The sequence below is a fragment of the Fusarium keratoplasticum genome, chromosome 5 (genome assembly GCF_025433545.1).
Source record: "Fusarium keratoplasticum isolate Fu6.1 chromosome 5, whole genome shotgun sequence".
Taxonomy (NCBI): domain Eukaryota; kingdom Fungi; phylum Ascomycota; class Sordariomycetes; order Hypocreales; family Nectriaceae; genus Fusarium; species Fusarium keratoplasticum.
The window spans coordinates 3,383,297-3,405,615 of NC_070533.1; the positions used below are offsets into that span (position 1 = coordinate 3,383,297).

General features: G+C 52.3%; 8 protein-coding genes across 8 annotated transcripts; 3 read left to right on the top strand and 5 right to left on the bottom strand.

Annotated features, from left to right (window-relative positions):
* Window positions 1-993: 993 nt before the first annotated feature.
* Window positions 994-1,668, top strand: NCS57_00769700 (uncharacterized protein; the record flags this gene model as incomplete). The annotated part of the gene is made up of 1 exon (XM_053057540.1): window positions 994-1,668. One exon carries the CDS (start codon window positions 994-996, stop codon window positions 1,666-1,668), a length of 675 nt encoding a protein of 224 aa, XP_052913735.1.
* A 218-nt stretch (window positions 1,669-1,886) lies between these two features.
* On the bottom strand, window positions 1,887-3,490 carry NCS57_00769800 (uncharacterized protein; the record flags this gene model as incomplete). Its single annotated transcript, XM_053057541.1, has 2 exons — window positions 3,222-3,490; window positions 1,887-3,132 (listed from the first exon to the last, which is right to left on the bottom strand). Exons 1-2 carry the CDS (start codon window positions 3,455-3,457, stop codon window positions 1,887-1,889), a joined length of 1,482 nt encoding a protein of 493 aa, XP_052913736.1. The 5' UTR covers window positions 3,458-3,490.
* Window positions 3,337-5,249, top strand: NCS57_00769900 (Glutamyl-tRNA(Gln) amidotransferase subunit A, mitochondrial; the record flags this gene model as incomplete). The annotated part of the gene is made up of 2 exons (XM_053057542.1): window positions 3,337-3,811; window positions 3,859-5,249. Exons 1-2 carry the CDS (start codon window positions 3,679-3,681, stop codon window positions 5,247-5,249), a joined length of 1,524 nt encoding a protein of 507 aa, XP_052913737.1. The 5' UTR covers window positions 3,337-3,678.
* Window positions 5,250-6,076: 827 nt separating this feature from the next.
* On the bottom strand, window positions 6,077-6,850 carry NCS57_00770000 (Pre-mRNA-splicing factor 38; the record flags this gene model as incomplete). The annotated part of the gene is made up of 1 exon (XM_053057543.1): window positions 6,077-6,850. The coding sequence occupies one exon, from the start codon at window positions 6,848-6,850 to the stop codon at window positions 6,077-6,079; it is 774 nt and encodes a 257-aa protein (XP_052913738.1).
* Window positions 6,851-7,054: 204 nt separating this feature from the next.
* NCS57_00770100 (uncharacterized protein) lies at window positions 7,055-7,692 on the top strand (the record flags this gene model as incomplete). Its single annotated transcript, XM_053057544.1, has 2 exons — window positions 7,055-7,157; window positions 7,214-7,692. Exons 1-2 carry the CDS (start codon window positions 7,100-7,102, stop codon window positions 7,690-7,692), a joined length of 537 nt encoding a protein of 178 aa, XP_052913739.1. The 5' UTR covers window positions 7,055-7,099.
* Window positions 7,693-12,310: 4,618 nt separating this feature from the next.
* Window positions 12,311-13,111, bottom strand: NCS57_00770200 (uncharacterized protein; the record flags this gene model as incomplete). Its single annotated transcript, XM_053057545.1, has 1 exon — window positions 12,311-13,111. One exon carries the CDS (start codon window positions 13,109-13,111, stop codon window positions 12,311-12,313), a length of 801 nt encoding a protein of 266 aa, XP_052913740.1.
* A 5,618-nt stretch (window positions 13,112-18,729) lies between these two features.
* NCS57_00770300 (Cytochrome c oxidase assembly protein COX16, mitochondrial) lies at window positions 18,730-19,137 on the bottom strand (the record flags this gene model as incomplete). The annotated part of the gene is made up of 2 exons (XM_053057546.1): window positions 18,730-18,813; window positions 18,871-19,137. The coding sequence occupies 2 exons, from the start codon at window positions 19,135-19,137 to the stop codon at window positions 18,730-18,732; spliced, it is 351 nt and encodes a 116-aa protein (XP_052913741.1).
* Window positions 19,138-20,800: 1,663 nt separating this feature from the next.
* Window positions 20,801-21,827, bottom strand: NCS57_00770400 (Endo-chitosanase; the record flags this gene model as incomplete). The annotated part of the gene is made up of 4 exons (XM_053057547.1): window positions 20,801-20,868; window positions 20,920-21,235; window positions 21,284-21,621; window positions 21,668-21,827. 4 exons carry the CDS (start codon window positions 21,825-21,827, stop codon window positions 20,801-20,803), a joined length of 882 nt encoding a protein of 293 aa, XP_052913742.1.
* Between the last annotated feature and the right edge of the window lie 492 nt (window positions 21,828-22,319).

Sequence of the window (22,319 nt, forward strand, 5' to 3'; positions counted from 1 at the left end):
CAGCATTGTGTGTCACTAGTTTAATCAATTGGCTCTTGTGAACCTGACTGGCCTTCATCAGCTCGTGTAAGAAGCTCGCGTGCCCCGGTCCACCTCTCCTCACACTCGCTTCGGGGCAGTGGAAGGGACGTAGGCAGTCGAAACATGCTTCTCTCAATGTATGTTTGTGAATAAAATTATCAAAGAAACCATCCAAGTATTCAATAAATGCCTAGGCAAGCACCTATCTCGCAAACACTATGGCTGTGGATGTTCTGCAGCTGAATGCTAGAACAAACCCGAACCTTCTCCAACACCTTGACGAAGCAAACTTGGGAAAAGCACAGTCAAAGCCGAGCAAATCACACGAGACATTGTCGATCCTGAGCAAGGCCTGCAGCATGGCTCCTTGCCACTGCCTTGATCCTCTCGCCGATCAGATAATGCAGCTTATATCATATGACTCTTATAACAGCCAATGGCCAACCCTGCAATTACTTCACTTTACGCGAAAGCGACACGAACAGGTCGCGCAGAACACGGTTCCCTCGCCCCACTTTTTTCAGCGCAAAGGTGAGAAACTCTGGCTCGGTCAGTGGCTCACGGAAGGGTTGTCGCCTCTATTTTAGCTTTCCGGGGCAGGGGCCTCCTCTCCCTTTCCCTTCTTCTTCACCCTGGCAACGATCTCCTTTGGACCTCGTTTAATCAAGAACCCCTCCTTCTTTTATTCATCACGGACCCTTGCTTTTTTATCGACTGCGACGTCATTGCCATCTGAGAGAAGACTACTTGTCTCTCTTCTATTCAAGACACTCTCCACTCTTCCATCTTTTATCCTTTCTTGATCTCGGCTTTGCCGTTCTGTTGTTGACACCTTGTTGAGCCTTACCCTCTTGTGCGACAACAATCGAGACATTGCGACGAATTTTGCGACGTCATCACATCTCGGCGCATTCATCTTTCATCACCAATTGATCCCCATTGAGTCGTTCTCGACCTTATACATCTCTCACAATGTCGACTCCTCGGGTAAAGCGTCAGTTCGCTGGCACCCCTGATCTCTCCCAGCGCCAAATCACTTCCTTCTTCAACCCCCGATCTCCCAACGAGCCTCAACCCAACCCCGAGCCGGCTCGGCAGCCTGTACTCCCTTCTACCGTCCAGGCGAACCTTCTCAGCGTCGGAATGCGCGTTCGCAAGTCTGTCCCTGAGGGATACAAGACCACCGGGACGAGCGCCTTCAAGTTGTGGACGGACAATGCGCCAGTTCCCACATCTACCCCCCACCGGGCTGCCAACAAGGCCACCTCCCGAGAGTTGCTGCCTTTCTGCGGGATCAACAAGGTCGGCGGTCTTGATACTCAGCCCGAGTTTGAGCAAGAGGACGACGTCCCAGACGCCGATGCTATTCCCGAGCTTTCAATGTCTCAAGAGAGTACCGAGAGCGTCGACTCAAACGAGACATATCGCAAGCGATTCTTCGAGGAGGACGACGAAACCAATCTCAGCTCTCATGCCCAAGCCATGGTTGGCGAGGGTGACTCTCGAGTCTATGCTATTCCTGTCTCGCAAGCCCAAAAGGCAGCCAGACTTGGAACCGGTGGTCAGGGCCGCACAGCTACTGGTTCTGACTTTGAAGATGCCGAATTCCTTGTTTATGGAGACGACACGATGGATCAAGCCAACTAGCTTGACTCAGGTCGTTCCCCTGTCAAGACTTACATGTCACATGTGTTATGTTGATCGATGAATTTGGTGTTAGGCGTTGTCGGGTATACATTGGTGCTCCAGAGCTGGTTGTTTTTTTATGGATGTCAAGGATAAGATGAATTAGGACTGGCTGTATGTTATACGGAATTAAGACATTTGGTCGAGCGTGACCTACAAGTACTTCCTTTCCACCGCACTTACATGCCCACAAACGGCTCTCGAAACTCGAGCAAGTCTCTCTGCCCGTAAAACTCACCGGCGACCGTCAGGATCATGTTGAGCGTGGCGCGCAGGTTGGCCCGCGAGCGTTGCTTTGCTGCCTCCTTCTCAGCTTCAGCCTCGGCGTCGGGATCGTCTGAAGCTGTGCCGTTGTCCAGCTGAGCGAGCAGTCGAGCCTTGGCTTCCTCAAGGTCTTCCTTGGGTTGAGGGACGACTTCGCCATCCTCAGCTTCCGATTCGGATGCGATGTCCATAGCCACATCCTCTTCTTCGTCGTCTATCTCACCTTCCTCTGCGTCGGGTTTAGGCGCAGGGCTCGTAGGTTGAGGTGCTGGCGTATCAGCCTTGAATGGCTGTCCTTCGTCTGGTTCAACTTCAGGGGGTGTTGTATCATCTTCGTCCTGGCCAGGACTGACGGCACCCTCCACCTCCAACTCCTCTGCATCCACCATGACGTCTTCGTCGCTGCTGCTCCTATCAACAGCCTCATGGGCCCCCAAGCCACCCTCAGCCAGCTCCTCTCTCAGCGCCGCCATCTCGGCCAAACTCCTCCCCAGCAGCACCGCCCGTCGACCCAGGTCACGCACCCAGCCAATCTCTGCGTAATTAAGCTCCCCCTTGTCCGGCAGTCGCGCAAGAAGCGCCCACAGCCAACGGCTCGTTCGCTCGGGCAGGGTATAACCGCGGCGCAGAAACTTACCGCCAAGTAGGACGCGAAGGATGCGGAGGATGGTGTCTTTGGACATGAGGGCGAGTTGGAGTGGGTGCGGGTCGGTGGTGCGAAGCAGACGGGACCATACGGCTATCGGTGACGATTGATGACCGAAAGGCGCGGCGGTGGTAGCTTGCGATGGGGAGAGTCGAGAGAGGGCGTTGGAAGGAGGTTTGGTATGGAGGACCGATCGGAGGTGGAGGTATTGGTCCATGAGGGACGCAAAGTAGGCTTCGTGTATGGCTCTCTCTTCATCGAAGTCGTCGTCTTCGTATTCTGGAGCTTCGCCCTCTTCGTAGTCATCCTCCTCGGCCCATTCTGGGAGTCCGACATACGCGCCGTCCTCATAGTAACCTCTAGAGTCCCCGATGCCGGTCTCGTAAATACTTCGATCGGTAGGTCCCTCGTCGTTTTGGTCGGCATCATCGTCTCTCTCGAAGTCGACAGGGAGCTGTGGTCCTATTTGGACTTTGGGGGCAACGAGTAGATGGGGGATCCCGTTGGCTTCTTGTCTGTTGTACTCACCATATCAGTATCCGTGCTCTATAGGTCGGCCGTCTTCAGTAAAGAATCACGAGGAGTACTAAAGGGGTCTCCATACCTTACAGAGTTGAGATAGGCCATGGCTTCAGAGTCGTCCTCAAAATCAGATTCTTCACCCGCGGGAACCGTCGTCGCGTTGCCGCCGCCCGAAAAGACATATTTCTGGCCCCATGTCGGATCAATGTTGGAGTGCTGATGCTGTCGCGCCTTGCCGCCTTGTTTCTTTGGGCGCTTGTTCTCTCGCTTTGGTGTATCGCCGTCGTCAGCTTCCTGAAACTCCCTTTTCGTCGCCATTTCCGCAATTTCGCGTGTTGACGGGTTTGTTTTGTCGAGCTCAAGAGCTAAGGTGGAGTGAAGATGGAAAGGACCCTGGAGATGATGCCTGGTGCTTATCGATAAGCCCTCATGCCGCTTTTTCGGCCGACCAACCAGTCACCTTTGGAGCTTCAACACCAACTCTCGACTTACACCTTGACGCTCTGGTCTTGGGGCTTGTTGATGGTGATAAATCGACAATGAGCGCGGCTGTTGTGCGCCGCTTGGCCTTGAATTCGCCGCGCCACACTGTTATATCCCGTCGAGCCGTTGTTCGCGCGCAATTGGCACAATGGCGCTCTCATAGCACCTACAACCACTTTGTGGGCAGCAGTATGTTAGGTCGAAGCTGCGCAATTAGACTTGCCTAACACTCCTAGGTGAATCTGTTACTACAGACTCTTCTATTCCACTACGGAAAGATGCGAAACCTTTCAGACTCGCCGTCAAGGACAACATCGCAACCGCCGACTTCCCCACACAATGCGCCTCTCAGATCCTCTCCTCCCACCCCTCGCCTTTCGAGGCCACTGTCGTCCGGCAATTGCGTCAGCGGGGTGCTTCTGTAATTGGAAAGACCAACATGGACGAGTTTGGCATGGGATCACACTCAACGAACTCGATACACGGCGCTGTGAGGAATCCGTTGGCAGAGGACGACGATGTTTCAGCTGGTGGTAGTTCTGGTGGAAGCGCCGTTGCTGTTCGGGTTGGAGACGCCGATGTTGCGTTGGGAACAGACACGGGAGGCTCAATTCGACTACCGGCGGCTTATACGGGAACCGTTGGCTACAAGCCCAGCTATGGCATGATCTCCCGGTTCGGTGTCGTTCCATACGCCAATTCTTTGGATACGGTTGGCTTCTTGGCCAGTGAAGTCAAGCCCATCCATGACCTCGTCTTCAAGACTGGTTTATATCAAGAGCATGACTCGAGTGACCCGACATCACTCCCTGTTGCTTCCAGGAAACGCTGCGCTGAGACGACACCCTCTACCCTCCCCGACCTGTCCAAGCTAAACATTGGCATTCCTCTTGAGTACAACATCGAGGAACTTGATCCCTCCATCCGAGCTGCTTGGGTGGCTGCCGCCTCTACTCTCGAAGCACAGGGTGCGACTCTGGTTCCCATCTCGCTCCCCTCTACGACAGAGGCCCTCTGCGCGTACTACGTCCTTGCCCCGGCTGAAGCTTCCTCTAACCTCGCAAAATACGACGGCGTCCGCTACGGAAAGCGTGGCGAGGGCAGTGACGCTGTTGGCGAGACTCTATACTCTGACACCCGCGGCGCCGGTTTCGGCGATGAGGTCAAGAGGCGAATCCTACTCGGCACATATAGCCTCAGCTCCGAAGCTATGGACAACTACTTTATCCAGGCGCAAAAGGTTCGACGGATGGTCCAGCAGGACTTTGACCGCGTGTTCCGGCTGGACAACCCGCTGTATGAGCCCGCGCAATTCGATCTCAGCGACATGGCTGAGGCCACCGGCATGGAGGACAAGCGAGGTCCTCTGCAAGTGGACTTTATCCTTTGTCCCACGGCGCCGACGTTTCCTCCCTGGTTGGACGAGATCAAGAAGCAGAGCAGTGTGGATGTGTACATGAACGATGTCTTTACGGTGCCTGCCAGTCTCGCGGGCTTGCCGGCTGTGAGCGTCCCCGCCAAGGTTGAGGGAAGTCGATTCCCGGCTGGATTGCAAGTGATTGGGCAATATTGGGATGATCAGAGGGTGCTGTTACTGGCGGAGAAGTTGAAGGAGGCTGTAGCATGAATGTGTATAAATGAAAAGCGATGACTGAATGATCTTAGTGTATAGTAGTCTAGATGGCTTAGATGTAGTAACTCGGTTACTAAGGTACTAACCACATGGTTTGTGACACTGCTAGAGAGTGTCAGAGGGGCATTCACTTCACCCCTGGCTCATAGCCATAAGTCTCGAGGGAAGGAAACGACGAAAAGGGATCCAATACTTGAGCCCTTCCCCCTTATGGCCCTGCTAATGGCCCTTGCCCACCTCGCCAAAGTGCTGACGAGTTGAAAGTGGATATCCATTTGCAACGTTCGACTTGGGTCATCTCCAAGAGAAGGTAAGTGGTAAAGCAACTGAGTTTTGCCATCAAGACATTTAGCTACGAGATTGGCCCCGGCCTATTGTCATTATGATGCGGATTACAATAAAGATACAGACATCTTAAATATCAAAGCCAAAGTAAGTGGTCTTTGAGACCATAAGTGGTATTCGTTGTAGATGTTGCTAAGATGGTTTGGCCGTTATGGAGGTTGTAGACTTTCAACCATCCACTTGAAGCAATCTGGATTGCTAACTCGCACATTGACGTACCCGTTCCTCCGAAGGCTGAGCGTCTCTACGCTCATGAATTCGTATAGCTCGTCATCGCAACGAGGGGCGTCGATGTAAGGACACTCGACGCCAGGGTGACCTAGTTTGGGGATGGTCCAATGCAGCTGATAGCGAGACTGCAAGTGTTCTCGGCGCGGCGTTTCGTGTTTTTGGGAGGCCGACGTGGCATCTCGCATTGATGATGCTGATCCAAGTCGGGCCCACGTGTTGGTGTTCTTTGGCGTCTCCAGGACTGCTCAGGGTGAACGGCTCCTGCTCCGACTACTGCTTCGACTCCGACTTTGACTCCTCGGCCTCTCGTCGCGATCAACATCCATCTCATCCCTATCCGAGAGCTCCCCAGACTCTTCCCTCGTTCCATTCTCGCCCTCCGGTTCATCCTCCTCCAGCAGATCCTCGAGATCACCAAGAGGACTGACCCTCGGCTCCAGAATCTCCAAGTCCTCCAACGTCTCCCGCTTCGGCATCTTCCATAAACTCGTACCGCAAACGCGATCCTTGACCAGCAGGTCATCCACAAACTCATCCATGTACGTCAACGCCACGCCCGCCCTGCCCCTCCTCCTCAGCTTGCGCCTGTCCTCGAGAAACGGCTCCAGCATCTCGTACACGTCCTTTGCCTGTCGCGTGAGCCGAAAGTAGAAGCACGCCAGCGCGCGCAGGTACTTGAACTCGTCGCCGCCGTAGTGCAGGTACTCGTGCAGCACGGCGTCGCTGGGGGCGAGCTCGAGGAGCTTGAAGGCGAGACACAGGAAGGGGCTAGGCTTTTGCGTGACGCCGTAGGTTCCGCCGATGAAGGATACGTGCTCGACGACGCGGTCGACAATGTCGGCCTCGTTGAGCGCGAAGCACTGCTCCTTGTAAAAGTACGAGTCGACGATGCGGTCCTTGACGGCCTTTTCCATGATTGTCGCGGGGTTGAGGCCGTTGGGCGCCATTGTCGCGTTGGAGCCGCGCTCATCGAGGAAGCGCCGCGCATCGGCTTGCACGGTATCTTTGTTTTTGCTCATGATGGGCGGTCGTGATTTCGTCGTAGTGTAACGTTGGCGATGGGGGAGCTTGGTGTTGGAAAAGTTGATGGAACCTTGAAGCTCGGGACCGATAAGAGCCTTATCGGTCCGTTGCCGTGTCAACAGAGTCAACACTGCATGAGCATGACGACCAAGCTTCGAGGCGCAAGGTTTAATCGGCTACATGACCATTCAATCTTGTGTCTCCTATTGTGCGTTTTCTTTTTCTCTATATATCTATTTATCAGGATGGCCAGATTGCTCCTCACGTCGTCCCAGGTCCAGATTATCGCATCCTGCATAGTCGGTAAGTCACATTCCAGCTTCCGCATTCCACACAGTTACTGACGAGACATTCATCAGTGGTTCTCTGTACGTCAGCTTTGTTCATCAGCGGCTATGTCATTCAACAACGAACGCTGCGCGAGCTCCGCGTAGCCATCAAACCTCGCAATACCCGTCCGTCCCCTAAAGTCTATCTTCCCGAGAAGTTCCGCACAAGAACCAAGGAGCTCGAGGATGGAAGCGTCGTCGATATCGACACCGAAGCGGATATCGAAGTCAGGCGGCAACGTCTCCTAATCGAGGTCAAGGAGACACTGCCCGGGGCCAAGTTGGAAAGCGCCGAGGGCAACGCTGCGTTGGAGAGGAACATTGAGCTCGTGAAGCAGCTCCAGTCCAAGGTTGTGGAGAAAATGTCGACTCCCGAGGGCCATGTCGAAGCTCCCGTCAAGAACCACAAGCCCGTGAGCAGGGCGCAGAGGAGGAAGATGATCAAGAACGAGCTCCAGAAGCTGGCTCAAGCGGATGAGCCAGCGTACTACCAGCGCAGGATGTGGTAGACACAGCAAGCGGTCGATATCTCTATGCGTGAATGTGGCCAACGACTATACCGAGTATACGCACTTTGACGTTGGATATGTTTCAGTTTGGCGTTTGTTGCTTCTTGGGACAAGGGGTTATGCCTAACACTCCCCTTTCTCCTCCCCCGTCCAGGTTCAAGATTGAAAGAATAACGAGCAAAGGCGTCCTGCGAGTTGGATATATATAGTAAACAAATATTGCAATCTTTCAGAAACCTCAACCTTAAGTTTCTATTTCTCCGTCTTGCTTATCGTCCAACTCCCCAGCGCAAAACCTGTGGAGTGAATGGCTCTCTCGACTTCACTCAATCGGATAGCCTATAGTTCCTGATGGTTACTAATCGCACGTTTATCTATAGTTTCCACTACTATATCAAGTATATTGTGGGATAGCTACTCGGGGGGCCATGTTAACGATCAATCTCGCATCACTTGTTACAGGAACCCGTGGGTGAGGCAGCTCACCGCGATTGCAACGATAGAATGGAAGTGGTAATGATGCTCAACTAGGCAAATGGATACCAGTTATTAGGTTATCTAAGAGACGATGCACAGCGATTCTCCATTTATTACGAGCGTAAGCCGCTTAAATTGTTGGTCGTCCACAGCAGGGGCGAGGGGATATCATCATCTCCCAAGCGAAGCAATCAAGGAGGTTCAGCATTTGCCGTCATTATGGATGAGAAGCAGATGTCCCATGTCTTTAAGTTGCAAAATACCTAGCACTACCTTTCAAACGGCCTGGACATGAGCAATTTGGATGGGAGGGAGAAACAGCAAGTAGCTGACTTGACTGACTCGATGCAGGCGATCATGTTTGGGACGGGGGAACCGAAGAACACAGCCATTGTCAATACTGACACTTTAACACAGATTTAAATCGTCATCAGGGCTCATTCAGAGCCAAACTTGACGTCCTTTCCTAGTGCCAGGGTACCTGCGCAGGAGTGTCTCCTTTACGACCGCGTCAAGATACACATCCTCTATGCGTAACGTAGGACAAGAAGAGGAACCAAGGACAATGGGATTCTGAAATGGATACTGAAGTCGTTGCAATCAGACTTTAAAGTGTCTATAGACAGCACTCAAACTTCCTAAACAGACCAAGGACTTCTATCTCGGCGTCAGCCCGACTCTTTTCGTCCTGCCCAAGCCTGATCATCAGCTGGGCACCTCAGAGACCTATATGGAGCACTTTAAATTATTCACAAGTCTTTTAAGCGGCAGCTCACGACTTACCTCGAGGGCAAAGATGACCGTGACCAGAGGTTGTAGACTAGAATAGGAACCCGCCTAATGGTTCTTGCGCGCGACCAATAATAGCAATTACTCTTTTAAATTTTCTCTCAATCTGCGGAGGATGGCTTGTCTAGACTCTCTTTTTGCGACGTTGGACCATGGCATGAGTACTACTATCCAGAATGACCCATACCACAATGAATCCGCCAAGGGGCCAACACTATCCTATATCACCATTGAAACTGTTGCCCAGCCATGGATTGCCTTGCACTGCACGACTATTTCTTAGCCTCATCTTCTGAGTGAATACTTTCTGGGCTACTGGTTTAGGGCGAAGGCGCCAGTGCAGAAGCCGGGTGAACTGGCCATATTTTCGCAAACCACAGCAGCGGAGGGGTTTTCTTCCGGTCATGGGGCACATTACGGGATGGAGCGAAAGGCCAGGGCGGCATTGATTGCTATATTTTGAAAGGGGGGCTGTCAGCACGTGTTGGGAAAGGAGGGCATCACGTTAACATGCAGTCTACCTCCCAGAGCTCGCCGCCGATAAGGCAAACTCACAGGTATCTGAGGTGATCTTTCTAGCGCCGCTCTAATCGCTCGGTGTTATGATATCCGGCTTTGATAAAAGTCATCTGGTTAACTACATGGTGCATGATACATGTGTCGGGGCGTGTGACTGTGCAGTACCAGTGGTGTTAGTGGCCTCTTCTTGAAACCTCATAATTGTTCAAGACTTCAGATAGGAACTTGGCGAGCAAGAGTAGAACAACATTGATACATTCCACAAGTGTAATAGTGTTGCAAAGGATAGCTTATTATTACCCCAGACACCCTCTAAGTCTGGGATAAAGACTTGGCTTGTGATCCAGAGCATTCTAACCCTGCCTCAAGAACAATCAAGCTACATCACGCGTCTACTTCCAGTACTCACATTTTAACAGTGATGACGATTGATAAGAAAGTTCCAGTTCAACATGCGGATTATCTACTGGATAGCTCATGGTCATGCCATTCCGCACATTGGGTCAAGTTAGCTCTCTTGGCATTAATTAGATGAACGCCATCTCCTGAGAGGCGCAGTATGACTACGTAGTTCTAGTCTTCCGTCGAGACCTGGCTTGCCCTCTAATTCATGAGAGAAGACTCTTGGCATGTCCCTGATCCAAGTTAGGCATCCCTAATGGCGCCAACCAGCCCATCGCAATAGGCAAGAACACCACTAACAAGCGCGGGGCCCAATAGCCGCCCAAGCTTCAGTGGCATTCATAGGATATCAGTTATCAGTTAAAATGAAAGACATCATAGTGGGCAGGCCAGGAGAGCTCGGACTCGACGCCGTGTGTTGAACCAACGAGACACGGGTGTTTCGGACTTGCGGCTCTGCATATTTCAACGTCATAGTCTTGAGAGTTCAAAATTCAGGTTTTTTTCTGGAAAGGCCGGATGATGCGGGATCCGAGGATATTTGACAACATCACGAGAATATCAAGAGGCCACGACAGCGGGCTGCTGCCGAAGGCCCCGAAAGGTAAACATCAAACAGCTGGCAGTGCAGTGCAGACGCATCGCATCGCATATCGCAGAAAGTTGAAGATCCTTGGCTACGCCCGCAGAACCATGACGAAGCTTGGCCAGGACAAGGGCGCGTAACAATGCAGATGATGCAGCTATCGTCGTCAATGTAGATACTTGTAGATACTCTCAAATGTATCCTTTCATCATTGCTCATGCTGGTGCGCACGTTTTGAAACATGACCATCCGGAAAGACGTCAGCTTTCCGGGATCTACCAAGTCTACATGTTTCCTCACCAAGATTCGCCAGGAACAAAACCGCCAGAGAATCATCAGAATGGTTTAATTCGATGCTGATGAAACAGCCACTTTTTCCGTTGGTTTGGTGCAGATCATAAACAATTGAACCAGGCTCCAGGGCATAACCACACTTTCGGGGAACCCTGGTCCTCCCACGTTTGCCACATTCCAAAAGGGTGAAGTCATCATTCCTTCGGTTTTCGCCTCCCCCTGATCAAGATGAAAGAGGGCTGAGCAGCGGCATGGTCAAGCAACGTGGACTTTGGTCAGGGGGAGGCGGAAAAAGGAAAGACTGGAATTGATTGTCAGGGCTTCCCAAGTGCCGACCTCAATTGCGTGGCCCGCGGGCGCCGCTGTGAGGGCATTCACACAAAGTTAGGTTTTACGAAAAGTCCGGGCTCGGCAGCGACGGGCGGATAATTTCGCCGCATGAAAGATGGTGCTCGGTACTCCCAAATGTCCTTCAAATGCCGAGCGACGTTACAACGTTGAAAGTTTCCCACTATGAGGCGCAGCCTGAGCCCTGAGATTCGGGTTCGGTTGTTCAGGCAGAAAGTGACTCAACAAAGATGGAAATTACAATCCTTCTTGGCGTATTTTTCCTTCTTCTAGAAACCCATCATTACGCCCGTGGAGAAATCAACAAAACCTCCATTTTGGCCAGGGACCGTTGAGAAAAAAAGGGCTGATGATGACAATGCTACGGTCCCCGGGGCCACCACCAGGTCCGGGCTTCTCGCTTCGGAGAGGCCGCCGCCCGTAACCGGGCATCAACAAGCGAATTCGAAACCGAAGATGGGGGAATTAGACGAGAATTGGCATACGATGGATGGCTGGGGTTCGGTTAGGCTGCAGCAGCCTTTTCTCCAGTTTAATTTGATTCCTTGTTGTCGTTGAGTGAAACCAGGGAATGAGGCTGAATCTTTGACGTGTCAAACATGGATCATGTTGTTGGACCCTTGTTGTGAGAGATCAAGACACAAGACACACAAGTGAGGCTGGGGAAAAAACAATTCACGATTGATTCAAGGCTGCAGAGTGGATGCGGCAAGAGATAGTATTGGTGCATTACAAAGATGCCTATGTAGATAGAGGATATGGAGTAAGATATTTGCCGCCAAAAAAAAAAAAAAAAAAAAAAAAAAAAAAAAGTGTGGTGAGGTAGTAGACGTAGTAAAGGTGTGAGGTCGGTTTGAAGCCGTGAATCCCATAACGCATACCAGCGTTTCCCAAGAGTCCCAATTGACCAAAAAATGAAACCCGCTTTTTGTGCTTTCCCAGAGGCTCATAGGCCATGTCATATAAGAAACTCCAAGCTATGAAATCAAGATGATAGAAGACCAAGCCCAGTATATGGGGAGTTAAGAGGATATATAAAAGAACCAGCCGTTAGGAGAAAAAGAGCCCAAGAGATATCATTCTTCCCGTGAAAGTCCACGCATTTAACGAAAGAGAAGAAGCAGAGTGAAAAGAGGTTGGGGTATCGAAGAAATCATAAGGCATGCTGGAAAAAGAGAGAGGTGTAAGGAAAAAGTTGCTTGCTTAGAAGCTTGCGCGGTCCGCCTCGCTCCGCTGTTGGTTCTCCATGTCTTCTTGTCGAAAGACAATGCCACGACGCTTCCATCCTCCGCGACGGATAAAGTTGTCGACAGAGTCGAGGGAGCGCATGGGAGGACGCTTGGGAGCGGGGCCGGTTCGAGGGGCGTAGGTGGTGTTGAGAGAGATGGTCTTGAGGGCCGAGGCACGGCGGGTAAGACGTCGCATCTCAAGAACTGAGGCATCGTCGTCCTCATCTTCAGACTCCTCGGACTGGGTGATCTCGTCCGAGTCCTCAGAGTCAGAGTTGTCGAATTGGTCCAGGGTCTGGATGGTCGACTCGGACCACCGTGATCGGGGCATCGGTGGTCGCTTAGATAGTGTTGTAAAGAAGTAGTCCTGGGGCTCCTTGCACTGCTCATCGGCCACATCCATTGGGCTCACATGAGGAGGCAGGGCCATCTCGATAGGTTGAGCAGTCTCATGCTCAACGTACTGCTCCTCGTCGTCGTTGCCACCATAAAATACAGGCTCGGCTTCATCCATGCAGATAAAGGGCCTCTCGTACAACCGAGGCGGGGCGTGGAAGGCGGGATGTGAAGCAAGAGGATCGATCTCGGGTCGGGTTGTGGCGATGGGTGTTTGCGTAGGCGTAGGTGTCGAGACGTCGGAGATGGTGGAGGATGAGGAGGAGAGGGAGCAGCCGGAAGAGAGAGAGGAGCCGGAGAATGAGACCTTTCGGATGTGAAGGTCGCGAGGGCGGCGAGACGACTTGCGTCGCTGGCTGAAGCCGTGTAGTACGTGCATGTTGATGTGTTGTGTGTGGTTGGTAATCGGGTTGTTGGTCGAGTCGATGTTAGTGATTGAGTCGACGTATTAGAAGCGAGTCGTGGTGTTGGAGACGAGTCCAAGTGGTGAGGGGATGGACTGTATTAATAAGAGCAGACAGATTGGTAAGTAATGTTACAATGTCGATGCAATGGTCGTCATATAAACCAAGGCAGACGGGGTTGATGATTAGGGCCCGAGATAACCGGGGGTGGGAGGCTCTTAACTCTATAAATAATGGCCGTCGTATTTCACAGCCTGCGTGAGAATGAGTGAGGATCAGCCGTAAAAGCTGACGGGCTACCAACGTCATCCACTGAACCGTCGCAGCCGAGGCGGGCACCACCCTTGTAAGGTACGTACCTCACACCGACAAGGTACCCCTGTTCCTGGGCTTGCGCAGCGCAGATCCACCCTTGGACCTTGTCACCCTCCATCTCCACAAGAGCGGAGTGCCCTGGTTCTGACTCTTCACAGTCATTCACCCGCAAATTCCCATGCTCTCTCACTCACTCTAAGACAAGACCAGCATGTCCTGTCCCGCTGATCTGTACAGCAGCCCACCCCTGTCGTTTCCCTCTTCCCTGGCAAGTACCCTCGGGTACCTGTTTGAAAGCCGTACGTTTCTGCCTCTCTTTCGTCTGGACTGTCCTTGGAGCGTGCGTTGCGGCCTACTGCGACACCAAACTAGGTACGAAAACCACATTCGTGATCCGTCCAATATACCACAAGCCTCTCCGTCGGAGGTACCTTTCCAACCGTAGACACCGCTCTTTCTCTCTCCCCCTCCATCCGTTTTGTCTTGAAGTGTATGCCACCCCAAGACAAGCCTCTCGCCCGGTAGTACCAGGCCTAGGCCCATCGACGGCGTACCTGGTGCCTTGTGCCTTGTTGCCCGTGCCTGGTGCCTCTCGACGAAAAGCTCCTCGGCTGCACGCCACCGAGCAATTCCCGGGCCGGCCTCTCACACTCTTTCACATTCACTCAGCAACCCCATTCAAAACCCCTGTTGGTCAGGTCAGGTCACGCAGCTCGAGTGCATCGAGGCTAGCACACTAGCGCAAAGAGTGACTGACAGTGAGTGATTGATGAGAAAAGAAAAAAGAGGCCACGAAAAAGCAAATCCCGAAAAGGCCCGTGCCTGTCAGGTCCAGAACTTCAGCCCGATTGAAGCCTTGTCCCTGACGATGAGGAGGGCGAGAAAGACACAAAGAAGATGTGAGCTCGAGCTTGAGCGTGAGCCTGAAGCTATCGACGCAGGATTTATTGAAGCAGTGACATTGTTGGCTTGGCAGATCATGTACAAATTCCACTGCACAAGACGTCAATCTTTGGTTTCGTGTGTGTGCATGCATTGTAGATCTGCAGAGTTGTTACTGCAGAAAGTGGTTCCGCGATACGATACGTGGTGACCTCTTCGACGTCACTTTTCAGCAGCTCGAGTAACAGATCATCAACTCAGACGTTCTTGGCAATGATTATTGACTGGTCTCCGCTTCTCCGACCGGTTACCGTTCAAGCCTCCAACTCTGTGCTGAATAGCTCCGAGCAGCCATCACCAACAGCCTGATGTGACACGCACCATTTGCGCGCCAGCCGAGAAACTCACTTTGAGCCTCTTTCCTTCAGCCGTGCAGCGATTCTGTATCCCTCTCTCACCGCTGTCTCCCTTGCGTCTCAGGGCCGGCACCCCTCGGCGGACGACACCAAAGTGGTCGCCAAGACGCCTCGGGCGGTGCTAGCCTGGACGATGGTGTGGGGGCGAGTCCGAAGGCGTAAAAAGACGGTATATACGATTTGACATGCAAAGAGAGCTGTTGGTCAAGGAGAGACATTGTCTTGTCTTTACCTGCAGCACCTTGGACTATGCCCTACGCGGACACGGCACGGAGGTCAACAGTGGATGGTCTCGCTCTTGTCAATTCAGCTGGAGATTGGATATTGGGAGATGATTGATGGCAGTAGACGCTACTGTGCGGCGCATGCATCACCCACATGAGAAATCTGGCTAATACGCATCTCACCTGCATGACCATGGGCTCCTCCTCCTCGGACAACAAAAGAAAGGGTCTCTGGCATTTGGAATTGAAAGAGGGCATCGGGGATGGCGTCTCTGCAGCCGATGCAAGCTGCGAGAAAGAGGAGAAAAGAAGCAATTCACGTCAGTTACTCAGCAGCTGTCAAAGAGGAAAAGGTCTCAGATGAATGCAAAAAGAGGTGATGGGGCCGCGGGTCGACAGCCAGCCTCATGGTGAAGTGGAGGAATTTCATTTCTCTGGTCCACAAAGTAGGCGATACAAAAAATTGTATACCGTGAAAAGAAACACCACATTCGTGAATTCTGTGTTCGTTATCGGAACCCCATAACTTATCATTCCACTTCAGGTGCAACACGCAGGACGGACATGTATCTTGATGCGGTGCTAACGATGAAGATCCAGGGTCTTGTTCGATGGAGTCTTGAAAATGTTGCAGCCGAAGGGCGAATGATGATCACAGTGGAGAGCACAGCATCATTATCGTGCATGGCAAGGCTCCTCTCTCTTTCTTGGCGGCCTCGTGAACGGACTTGAACGGAGATTGGCTAAGCCTTTCTCGTCTCTCGGCATTGGGGATTTCCTGGTTGTGGCTCGGGTCCGAAGAGTTACGGACTGGACTGTTCATCGACAGAGCCCAATCTCCCTCCCTCCCTTGAAAGCAGCGAATATCCTCGTCATCAGCTTTCGGCTTCATCTTGTACCTTGCAGTCGATAGTAATAATTTCATGACCCTGTAATATTGGACTCCAGCTCGACGGGCGTGGCGTCTGCTGCTCGCCCTGACTACCGGGACGACGCTTGCTTGTCAGCCAGCCATGAAGCATCGCTGACCCCGATGCAGTGGAGAGCAACAAGCCCGGGATATCGAGATCTCGGGGGCTGACGACGATGCACTGGGGAAGGATGGACTATTGCTACTGGGTTTATTGTGTTTTTTTCTTTTGTTGCCGTGTAATCTTTGTCAATTCTCACACGCAATCGGAGGGACCACAGATTCTCATCTCGCAGGAGGATCCAGACTTGATTTTTAGGCCTGTAAAAATGAAAAACTGCCCGGCGACGATGTTCAAAAAGCAAATGTCACCGGAGATTTAGGCATAAGCGTGCAGCCCAGCTGCGTGCAAGCGCGGCAGACAAGATTGATTGGGAAGCAAATAATAAATTGTTTTTGTTTTTTTATTTCTTTTCGATGCTGGACCTTTTCAGTTCCAGCTCCTTGGATCATGCATGCTGGCTTGTAAATTGCTACAGGCTGAGGCTGCAGTCATCCTTGGACCCCAAAGTCTCGACCTCCTGCAATGCAACATCGCTATTCATGTAGGTCACCACCGTCCTATCGAAGTCGAGTCCGTAGCACGGGGAGACGGGCTCTGCTTAATTAACTTTTGCTTCTTTCGTAGATTCAGCAGTGGCTGGCTGTTATTCGATCCCGACCCCCCGGTATCGTATTTCGCTGTTCCCGATCGTCTTCAGCTCTCGTCAACAAAATCATTTTGAGTTTGGTTTAATTCCCTAACCCGGAAAATATGAAATGTGACAGCTTCTTGAGTGGCCTGGCACAGCTGAGCACAAACGTGTCCCCCCAGCCCCGTAAAGTGGAAAGAATCTTGGGGTTTATCGGGCCATTCACACGCGAGTTCATCCCAACACCAGCACACTTTCATGGAAGAATCCTGGTCTTCTTGCCGAAACCCATTCTTGGCTCTTGTAGTGCTACCCTAAACACGTGTGATCCCTTCATCGGAACATTGTTTCGTATTCTTGTTCCTGTGCCTTGCTTGTGAAATCTACAATCACACACACGATTATCATCCCGTTCTGAAACTTGATCCGGTACCTGCATGTACTAACGAAGATGGCCAACTCCCCCCCCCTGACTCCTCCTCCTCAACACCACCTTTGAGTGATAATCGTGATCATCATCGCCTCCCCATGACCTCGATGACATGCTTCTCCCCCTTCCCCTCCCACACTTCCAAACCCATCGCCTCTAATTGGACGCAACCCCTCTCGCCAACCCCGATCCGTAACTCGATTGAGAAAAGGCATCAGTTCTTCAACAACGGTTCCAACTTCTTTTTTGCCTCTATCGGTTATTCTTGCAGCAGCCCTCCTCTTTCCCCCCTCTCGACCATCCATCCACCCATCTTATCACCGGTGACAGCACGCGCATCTCCTGACGATCGCCTAAGCATGTCTTGGACGCCGAAACCCAAAGGCCGGCGACCATCATCCAATAGAATCGTCGTGATCTGCTTGGCTAAAGGGGCGCCCAGGCCCATCCGATGCCCCTGCTCAGCTGGTGCTGCTTGCGCACGCTACTCTCGCTAACGCAGCCTCTATCCGCGATCTACCAGAAGCCGCGGTCCAATCGAGCGCACCGACTCTCGCGTCCTCCCGCTCGATAGCGAGTTGTCCGTCTCTTCTTTGGCGTAGACCTTGGTCTTGTCTTTAAAATGTGATACATCTGATCCATTTAGCCTGCGCCTTGAGAGGCTTTTTCGGATCGACCATGGGCCGGTGAACCGAGGAGGTGATCGAGATTGCGTAAATGACTTGGTGGTGTAATTAATCAACCATCAGAGGCAGAGCAACTTGCGAGGCCAAGCCTTATCACCAGACTAGATGTGAAAGGCACAAGATGGCTTGGACCTACATGCAGGGGCATCATGTCAACGTGACCCGGCGCAAGGGGGACGAAGAGTAATCATGCCCATTTCCATGTGTGCTAACGCGTTATGGTACAAAAGATGGGGTGCAGATGAGGTGCTGTTTTACCAGGTACCGGTATGTGGTGTGCCGCTGCATCCTCTCAGGCTGTCATCACATCTCCTGCAAGTGTCTGAGGCTGCAAGTCTCGAATCCGGTCCCGAGGCTGTGAGTCTTGCGGCCCAGAACTACAGCCTCGGGACTCTGCGAGACTTGCAGCCTCGAGACCGGATTCGAGACCTGCAGCATTGATCGACTGTGCAGTGCAATGTTTCTTCTCATCCGCCTTGACGTGAAACATGCTCCCCTCCAAGACCTGAGCCTAGAGATCGAGCTTCCGGTGAAGGAATCGGAGGATTTCCCTCGCGACGATGCTCGTCCTCCCACCATCTTCGATCCCCTACATCAAAAGTCTTTCCTTCACCCACGCACCTGGGTCTTGCCGTGACGTTACGACGTTACGGCTCGTCCCCCCCTCCGTCTCAGATTTAGAAACTCCCCGACAAATCCGAATGGGCAGGTAATCAAGGTGACACCAAGACACTTAAAACAAACAGACGCGTACTCATTCCCATGCCCAAAACACCACAACGCCCAGAGATGACCATACTACATAGTACATCTTACATAGTACACAGCCTCAACCCCTGAGGCGATCCTTGCTTTTTCTCGAGCGTTTCAATGCCCAGAGCCGTGTCAGTGGGATGTAAGCACCAGGGATGACGTCTGCATGACCATCCAACTCGGGCATCTCGCGGCGCTGACCAGGTCGATCGATCGTATTGCTGATCGTGATGGACTCTTATCGTATCAAACGAGTGACGGAAGCAAGGGAGGATTTGCACGGCCTCAATCAAGGATACCGTCATTCTCACCCTTGAGCCGCTCTACACGCTTCTGCTCCCAGTTATCGAGATCTCTACCAGCAAGCCGCTGTCTCTATGTCAGCCAATGCATGCACGTCCAGGTCCCAAGAATGAGGCGACGCACGTAGTACTCCTCCTTCATGTCCACCTTTCTCGCGGAGCGGCGGACGTTGAGCTCCTCGTCCTTGGTCATCTGGCGGACCTTGCGATCATGGCGCTCGTAGCGGACGGCGGTGGCCGGGGTGAGGACGAAGGAGCCAGCGACGATGACGGCCATGAAGGGCAGGCCGAACATGAGGAAGGGGTGCTTGTTCATGACGGTGCGGTACCGCATGCCGATCTTGTTCATGTCGGCCGCCGACCGGAACTTTTTGCTCTGAAACGTCGGCATCGTGAAGTGCGGGTCGGTCGGATCCGGGATAGAGGTAGGGCGGACTGGTTCGGCGGAGGTTTTTGGTCGGGAGCTCCGTGAGATTGAAAGGATGGACCGGGCGGAGGGTGAAGTTCAGCCTTGCTCGGTGAGGTCGGATGGGAAGAAAGCGGGCAATTGTGGAGGCGAGTCAAGGCTGATGGGCTGATGGTGTGTTCAATTGAATTGCGTCTGGCGCAGTCGAAGAATGTGGATAGAGGTGACAAGAGTCGAGTCAATCGCTTACGAAAAGGAAGAGTTTGATTTGATCATGGTGAGAGGTCGAGCGAGTCGGACGATTGACGACTCCATCACCAAGGCTCCACTCTTCTTTTGCGGCGCTGAGGATGGAGTCGATGGCCTGTGCGCGTTTACGTTTTCCCGTTCCAGAGCGAGACATCCACTGACATCCATGAATTGGAGTGGAGAATGCTTGACCGTTGTCGCGTGGCTTCAGGGTCCAGCTGCATCTCCACTCCAACTCAATGGCTCGATATTCAAAACTCCATCCCAATTATTCCATATTTACACAGACCACTTCACTAATATACAGTAATATTAACTGCTCCTTCAGCCTCATCATGCCAGAACCCACGGCGTGTCGTCCAGACAGGGGAGGATGTACCATCTTGTACCACTCCAACCGACATCTCCAGCCGTCAAACACGTCCGAGCAGACAAGCGGACCCATGATCCTTGGGTTCTAGAAGTCAAAAGGACTCCATCGTGAAGCGAGGACCCTGAAATTCGTGCCTGGCATATCCTGGGGAAAGCCATCAACTCCGAGGCTGGAACCGGTTCCTGCTCGCGTGACCGCCTTCTCTCACACACACACTGTCTCAACAAGCCCGTGCTCTACGCTATTCATGTCCCGAGGAACGTCGAGAACGCACGGTGATGCTTCGGTATTCGAAAATTTTTCTTTCCCGTTTTCTAGTGCCATGAGGGACGAAAAAGATTTTACTACCCAGGTCCATGCTCCAACGTTGCGACGGCGCTTCAAAATTGTGACACGACGTTGAGCTAAGGGTCCTCGGAGATTTAGCAAGGCGGCCAATCGTAGCGCCGGCGATTCCAATTTTGGCATCGGACCGCCGGGCGAGGACATGTCACTATTACCGAGGGCTGTGGACTGTTGGGCTGTGCTTGAGCCTTGGTGCCTGTTGAGTGACATGGCGATGTGGTCCAAGGAGTGTCCGATATTTGACTCATAAAAACTTCCTAGCGTGGCATCTATACTTGGTCGAGAACCCGATGCTAGCTCTTGACACCTGGCCTTTGAGGGCAGGCTGCTCCAGTACAGCTGTGACATTGGCTTACTTGAAGTGAAGTAGACGATTCAACAAAAGACCGGCTCAAAATCCAGAAGGCCAGCATGTTTAGGCAGCATGAACTTGTGCCACCGGCTGCCTTCCATCCGTAACCTGAACGGTGTGATTTAAGACCAGCTCTATGTCTATCTAATATGTACAAGAAGTTGAATGACGTGGACATATGTGGTTACCATTCATGCTATAGGGGGATATTGAAGAGATGACTTTACATGGGATCGGTTAACCTGTAGAACAATGACCCTCACCTCGGTATCATTGGTAAACGTTGGGTAACTACACGGCTAGCTTGCCTGACTTTAACTCAACTGTTGTTACGCACACTTCCCGTTTACACAAGTGAGTGCATCGGCGCAGTCCTGAGCAACCTTGCAAGAAGCGCCTAACCTTCTCGTTAGCATATGCACGGGAAGTTCGCCGTCTATACTCATACCTTGACAGTGTCCAGGCCACGAACAGTCATCTCCGCCACCACCGATGCGCTTAATGAGCTTGTTGCCTAGTCCGACCAGGCTGGCGTGGAAATCGTCAAAGTTGCCTGCAGCCCAGGCAGCTCCTTTAGCGCCTGGAACTGCATCTGCACCGGTGAAAGCAATGTATAGGACGTCCTCCTCGTCGTGGCTTGTGTTGGAGCCTGTGCCTGCTTGCATCCCCTTGCCGTAGCAGGCTGTTGCAAGAGAGAGGGATGCTTCACCGACGCTGGGACGATCGCCGTGGTCGCCGTTTGAGTCACCCCAGATGCCGTAGAACTGATATCAGCTTAGCCAGGCTTCTGCATATTGAGTGTGCTTGCGTACCATCTTGTCTCCACAGACAACCGCCATGAGGCTGGCCTTCTGGACGCCGTGCTCACGCGGATCAAACGTCTTCCAGCCAGGCTTGGTACCTGAGTTTCCAAAGACGACGAACGAGTGTTCATGGGGGTTTAAATCGCTGATGCCGACGTTGTACCCCTCGATGATGTACTTGATAGATGTCGTCGGGATAGTGGTTGTCGACTCGCCGCAACGGCCATCGTCTTGAGGCCCCCCTTGAGCGCCGTCGCAGTCGACGTCCATGTTGGAAAACGTACCCCCTTCACCTTGAAGGTAGACGATGCCGTAGTCCTCAAGGTGGTCGCCGCAGTACGACGTTTCTTACCTTGTCAGCCTGATTCGTCAAGATGGGTGAGCCGAGCTTACTGCCATCGTCGAATTTGGAGTCAAAGAAGCCGGTGGCTAGCTTGTTGGTGCATGTGCCCTTTGCTTTGAGCTGGTTGTAGAATGTGCGGACGTTGCTGGGGACTTGGAGCGCAGATGCCGAAGACGCAAGGAGCAGCGGGATGAGGCTTTGATACAACATGGTGGATATGCAGTTGAACACTAATTGGACTGAAGGAACTGGAGGGGGATACTGTTTAGAAGAACAATGTGCGGCCAGAACGACAGTTTATAGACCAGTATGGCTCTTTGAAACTGTCAAGCAAAGGTGGGCGGCACATCATACCGTGTTTATTCCCCCTTCATCTGATCGACGTTTCGAATCGAGAAGGATTCAGCTGCCTTCCTAAACAAGGTGCTTACGGCCCCTGCGTGACACTACACCTGTCATCCGCAGATCCTATGCACTGCAACCCCCTCAAACTCCGGATCTGTTCTGCAAATGGGAGCTTGAACAGCATTGTCACACCTGTTTGTCAATTCGACTACCGAGATCCAAATGCTACGTTACCTCTGTGTCTTGGATCCTGGGAGTTGTTGCTAGACGGCCACTTGTCGGTGTAGGATTCTCAGACCTAGCTGATGGGTGTTTCATCACCCTGGCTCGCCATGTCGCTTACAACTGTTGCCTAAA